General features: G+C 37.4%; 1 protein-coding gene across 1 annotated transcript; it reads left to right on the plus strand.

Moving 5' to 3' along the window:
• The first annotated feature begins 686 nt into the window (after positions 1-686).
• Positions 687-6,111, plus strand: LOC139863415 (uncharacterized). Its single transcript, XM_071852053.1, has 2 exons — positions 687-2,475; positions 6,092-6,111. Exons 1-2 carry the CDS (start codon positions 687-689, stop codon positions 6,109-6,111), a joined length of 1,809 nt encoding a protein of 602 aa, XP_071708154.1.
• Positions 6,112-6,865: the final 754 nt, after the last annotated feature.

The raw sequence follows: 6,865 nt of genomic DNA on the forward strand, positions 1-6,865 counted from the left end.
AATATTTTTAAGACGTTTCTCAACATTAAATCTTGTGGTCTAATTTTATACTGTTGTTATACTAAACCTATAATTCACTCAACATTTTTGTTGACTTTTACTCGCATGTTTTATTCTCAGGTGATGATTGATTATTTGCTTCCACTGGCTAGAGAGTCTGCATATTGTGTCGCAGATTTTTGTTTAAACATGTATAATATTGCATTCTGTTTTCATACATTCGGTTATTATGGTTGTTGGTTGACGTTTGAGCCAACATTTATTTCCTTTGGTTGTCTTTAAAACTTTTAAAATGTTGGATTTCCTTTTTGGGTAATCCATTTAAATAAATGAATGCAATGGTTGTTTAAAATATTCATATAGAGTTTTCGATCAAGGTTATGGGACCGAGTAAACGTTGGTCGTCATGGATTATTATGACGGGGCGTTTCATTTGGTATCAGAGCTTTGGTTGTAGGAAACTAGGTGGTCGTAATGTGGTCAACCCTGGGTCAATAGGGTGCATTAGAGTCTAGTCTACAGCCTGACCTTTTTATGATTATAGCATTATTATGCGTTAAATGAACATTATCTGATTTATTATAAGTTAGATTTTAATGTTATTTCTACTATATATATGCATGTGATTTACGTAACTAACCGTGATTTCTTCTTATCTTATCTTTCTTTATTCTCGTGCTAAGATCATGCCTCCTCGTGAATCTACCGAAGCTCGCTTTCAGCGATTGTTAGTAGAGGGTATCGCTGCTGCCACTGCTGCTATGGCCACAACTCTTCAGAATAATATCAACAACAATGGCAATAATGGGAATGGAAATGGGAACCATGATGGTTGTTCTCACAAGACCTTCATGGGGAGTAAACCTCAAGAGTTTTGTGGTACTGAAGGACCAGTTGGTCTTTCACGTTGGTTTGAGAAGTTGGAATCTATATTCCGAGCTAGCAGGGTCCGAGAAGAGGATAAGGTGAACTTCGCCAGTTGCACTTTGAAAAATAGTGCATTGACCTGGTGGAATAATCATGTTAGTGCTATTGGGAATGATGTGGCATATGGCCTTAGTTGGGAAGCTTTCAAGCAAAGAATGATCACCCGCTACTGTCCAAGAGGTGAACTTAAGAAACTAGAGACTGAGCTGAAAAATCTAAAAATGAAGGGAAATGATATTGATGCTTATGACCAGCGGTTCTTTGAATTGACTCTTTTGTGTCCAAATGTTTTTCCTACCGAAGACCTCAAGATCGAGGCTTATATTGAAGGATTGTCTGACTTGATTGAAGTTGGGGTTGAATCCAGTGAACCTCAAACTATTGAAGCTGCCATAGCTATGGCACACAAGCTGAACGACAAGATTTTGCGTAAGGCAAAGAAGATTTCATCTGGAGAAACTGGCAATGAGGTTGCTAAGAAAGATGAGAGCGGGAAGCGGAAATGGGAAAGTAACCGCAACTCAAATCACAATCAGCACAAGAATCATAATAAATCGGGTTCTAAGCAGGGTAATCAGCGTCAAAGGTGCCCAAGATGCTACAAGAACCATACTGGGTTCTGTACAGCTGTGTGTTCCAAGTGTAACAAACAGGGACACATAGCTCAAGATTGTAAGAGCTCTATTTCTAATACTGCTGCAAAGGAACCTATTAATGGGAAGGATAAAGTTGTTGCACCGAGGGTTTGTTATGGGTGCGGAAAACCAGGACATTTTATCGATTCGTGCCCGGATAAGAATAAAAATGGTGGGAATGCGCGTGGTAGAGCGTTCAACATTAATGTCAAAGATGCGGAAGAGGATCCTGAGTTGGTTACTGGTACGTTTTCAGTCAATAATTTACTGCTTCATGTTCTATTCGATTCTGGTGCGGATTCATGTTTCGTGTCTAGCAAACTAAGTCCTAAAATCATCACTCCATTATCGACCTTAGACGGAAAGTATACTGTAGAGGTAGCTAATGGTAAATTACTTAAGGCTGAAAAAGTGTATCGTAATTGTAGTATAACTTTGGGTGATAGAAGTTTTGATTTAGACTTGATACCTATTGAGTTAGGAAGTTTTGATGTAATCATTGGTATAGATTGGCTATCCAAGAATCGAGCTGAGATCGTTTGCTATGAGAAGGCTATTCGTATTCTTCAAGTAGATGGAGAACCGTTAATGATCTATGGTGATAGGAAGTGCAAGCAGTTGAACCTCATTAGCTGTTTGAAAGTTCAGAAGTATCTCAGGAAAGGGTGTCATGCTATTCTTGCTCACGTAAGAAAACCCGATCCAAAAGAAAGACAGTTGAGTGACGTAGCAATCGTCCGTGACTTTCCCGAAGTATTTCCTGAAGATTTACCCGGACTTCCACCGCACCGAGCGGTCGAGTTTCAAATTGATCTAGCACCGGGTGCTGCTCCTGTAGCCCGTGCGCCTTATAGACTTGCTCCATCCGAACTCCAAGAACTTGCAAGTCAACTTCAAGATTTATTAGAGAAAGGTTTCATTCGTCCCAGCTCTTCCCCGTGGGGAGCTCCTGTTCTGTTCGTCAAAAAGAAAGATGGTTCGTTTCGTTTGTGTATTGATTATCGTGAATTGAACAAGCTTACTATTAAAAACCGTTACCCTCTTCCTAGAATTGATGATCTGTTCGATCAGCTTCAAGGTTCGTCTGTTTATTCTAAGATCGATCTTCGTTCCGGTTATCATCAACTGCGTGTTAAAGAATCTGATATTCCGAAAACCGCTTTTCGCACCCGTTATGGTCACTACGAATTCCTTGTTATGCCGTTCGGATTGACAAATGCACCTGCTGTGTTCATGGACCTCATGAACCGTGTGTGTAGACCCTATCTGGATAAATTCGTTATTGTTTTCATCGACGACATTCTTATTTATTCCAAGAGTGATGAAGAACACGAAGAACATTTGAAGTTGGTACTTGATTTGTTGAGGAAAGAAAAGTTGTACGCTAAATTCTCTAAGTGTGATTTCTGGTTAAGAGAAGTTCAATTCCTTGGACATGTTGTTAGTAAACATGGAATACAAGTTGATCCTGCCAAGATTGAGGCAATTGAGAAGTGGGAAATTCCGAAGACTCCTACACGGATTCGTCAGTTTCTAGGGTTGGCAGGCTACTATAGAAGATTCATTCAAGATTTCTCTCGTATAGCGAAACCTCTAACTGCTTTAACGCACAAGGGGAAGAAGTATGAGTGGAAGGATGAACAGGAGAATGCTTTTCAGATTTTGAAGAAGAAGTTGACTACCGCTCCGATATTGTCACTACCGGAGGGTAATGATGACTTTGTTGTTTATTGTGATGCATCGCGACAGGGCTTTGGTTGTGTTTTGATGCAACGAAAGAAAGTTATTGCGTACGCGTCACGTCAGTTGAAGATTCACGAGCAGAACTACATAACTCATGATTTAGAGTTGGGGGCCGTTGTTTTTGCGCTTAAGATTTGGAGACATTATTTGTATGGGGTTAAGAGTACAGTGTACACAGATCACAAAAGTCTTCAACATATCCTCGATCAGAAACATTTGAACATGAGACAACGAAGGTGGATTGAGACGTTAAACGATTATAATTGCGAGCTCTTATATCATCCGGGTAAAGCCAATGTTGTTGCCGATGCATTAAGTCGTAAAGAGAGGGCTGAACCTCGCAGGTTTAGGGCCTTGAATATGACAATCCGAACTAACCTCGCTAGGCAGATTCTTGAGGCACAACAAGAAGCCTTAAAGGAGGAGAATTTCGTGAAGGAGAATATAAAAAGCGTGGCTAAGAAGTTTGAGGTACGAGCTGATGGTACTAGGTACTTTGCGGGACGTCTTTGGGTTCCAAAATTTGGAGGTCTCCGACAACTTGTGTTAGATGAGGCTCATAAGACTAGGTACTCTATTCATCCTGGTTCAGGAAAGATGTACCAGGATCTTAAGGAGCTGTATTGGTGGCATAATTTAAAAGGTGATGTGGCCAAGTATGTGGCTAAGTGTTTGACCTGTGCTAAGGTCAAAGCTGAACATCAAAAGCCGTCTGGACTTTTGGTGCAACCTGAAATTCCCGAGTGGAAGTGGGAAGGTATTACTATGGATTTTATTACAAAGTTACCAAGAGTTTCGGGTGGCTATGATGCCATTTGGGTAATTGTAGATCGACTTACTAAGTCGGCTCACTTTTTGCCGATTAGGGAAACAGATTCGATGGAGAAACTCACTCGTTTGTATTTGAAGGAGATTGTTTGTAGGCATGGTGTTCCTGTATCCATTATCTCCGACCGAGACAGTCGATTTGTATCAAGGTTTTGGCGATCTTTACAGGAAACCTTGGGTACTAGATTGGATATGAGCACCGCTTATCATCCTCAAACGGATGGTCAAAGTGAAAGGACCATTCAAACGTTAGAAGATATGTTGCGGGCGTGTGTTATTGAATTTGGAAATGGGTGGGATAAATATTTGCCGCTGGCTGAGTTTTCTTATAACAACAGTTATCATGCAAGTATTAAAGCCGGACCGTTTGAAGCTTTGTATGGTAGGAAGTGTAGGTCTCCTATTTGTTGGAATGAGGTTGGGGATGCTCAACTCACAGGTCCAGAAATTATTCACGAGACTACTGAGAAGATTGTGCAGATTAAAGAAAGATTGAGAACCGCTAGAAGTCGGCAAAAGAGTTATGCCGATAAGGGAAGGAAAGATGTTGAATTTCAAGTTGGTGATCGTGTTATGTTAAAGGTTTCGCCTTGGAAGGGTGTGATCCGTTTTGGTAAAAGGGGAAAGTTGAGTCCTCGTTTCGTGGGACCATTTGAGATCATTGAAAGAGTTGGACCAGTGGCTTATCGCTTGAGATTGCCACAAGAGCTCAGTGCTGTTCACGATGTTTTCCATATATCGAATTTAAAGAAGTGTTTGGCCGAGGCCGATCAGACTATTCCTCTGGAGGAACTTCAAGTTGATAAGCAATTGCATTTTATTGAGGAGCCTATTGAAATCATGGACCGAGAGGTTAAGACTCTTAAACAGAGCAGAATTCCTATTGTCCGAGTTAGATGGAATGCTAGACGCGGACCCGAGTTCACTTGGGAACGTGAAGATCAGATGAAGCAGAAATACCCGCATTTGTTCCCAAATGACGAGTCAACCCCTACACCTTCTTAAATTTTGGGACGAAATTTCTTTAACAGGCAGGTACTGTCATGACCCTAATTTTTCCGTTATTTTTTTTCTATTAAATATTTAACTTTCGTTAACTGATAGCTTTGCCATGTCATTTCTATATGATTTATTACATTCTAAATAATTTAAATAATATTCCAATATTATTTATTGAATGAAAATGTGTGATACTGTGTTAGTATGTTCCTACATATAACGTTTATTTTCGATGAATCGTCTTGGTTTCCAAACCAGCGATTATATATTCGTGATTCCAAATCCGAATTATTTTAATACAATATTCCAATGTCGTATGAGTTAGTAAAATATTCCTATGTTTTATTTCATGAATTATTATTCTTCTCGCATTTCATAAATCGCGTAACGTTATTTTCTCGTTTCTCTTTCTGTATAATCTTTCGGACAAATTTTTGCATATTATAAGTTTAAAGTTACTCTTAGGATCAAACTCCCTTATCACAATATTGGTCACCACCTTAAATAACGAAATCATTTCAAGTAGAATATATTATAATTATTCCAAATTAAATTACATAAGTTTAAAGAGACTGAAAACAGAACATATGTATTTCAACTCTACCATCACATATTCTAGTTACTACTATTGCTTTAGTATATTAATACTTATCTTAAATTAAGCTTGGAATTTAAAATAAAAGGATAGGAAAGAATGTTGACAACTTCCAGCTTGTCGGCCATTTTGTTAATATATGTATCTCCTTTTACTTTACAACTCACAAAAGAGAACTTGAATACCAAATCCACTAAACAACCAATTTTTTTTTATATCTCATTTCACGAGTCATGAGTAGTAGTGTAAAATATTTATATTATATTGGTAATTAACTCTTGTAAACTTAGGTGGTCCTCTCAAAAATGCTTCACCAACAATTTAGTGAGACTTTATCTTTGTAAAACGTATTACTACTGTATAGGAAACATCCTTACAATTTAAGAGATTTCAATTGGTTAATTTCAAAAAGAAGGTAACATACATAAATTACAAATAAATGTGAATTGAGTGATTCTAATTATATCAACACAATTTTCGTGATACGTATACAACCGTGATTATTTATATCCTATTATATAAATATAAACATAAAATATAAATTGTGATTTATATTAAACTACTTTGAACAAAATAATTGAGAATATAAAGTCAAATTATGTATGAAGTTGTTTAAAAGTAAATTAAATAAAATAAAATAAAGTGATGTAGTCAAATAAGTTAAGCTCAACTAGTACAACTGTGTCATAACCCGTCCTTAACCATAAGAACGTGTTAGATAACGTATGATTTCATTGCGAGGTATTGACCTCTATATGCGACATTTTTAAAAGAGAAACTGCATATATTATACATTACAAACCATAACCATTATTTTTGTTACAAGCTTTAGACAATAAAAAGATGATTATCGTTTAGCGATAATCTTAGACTTACAAACTTTACATGTGATGATAACAATACGATTTCTAGCATATTTTACATTACAAATCCTCCGATATGCAGTTTTATTTTTGACACAAATATGCATACTCAAAATCTTGTTTAAATTCAACATGTTGCAGCGGAAGCTTCTAATTATCACCTGAGAATAGACATGTTTAAAACGTCAACATAAAGTTGGTGAGATATAGGTTTAATGCCGGCAGCGATATAAATATAGACCACAAGATTTCATATATAAACATTTTAATAAAAA

The sequence above is a fragment of the Rutidosis leptorrhynchoides genome, chromosome 8 (assembly GCF_046630445.1).
Source record: "Rutidosis leptorrhynchoides isolate AG116_Rl617_1_P2 chromosome 8, CSIRO_AGI_Rlap_v1, whole genome shotgun sequence".
In the NCBI taxonomy this organism is placed as follows: Eukaryota; Viridiplantae; Streptophyta; class Magnoliopsida; order Asterales; family Asteraceae; genus Rutidosis; species Rutidosis leptorrhynchoides.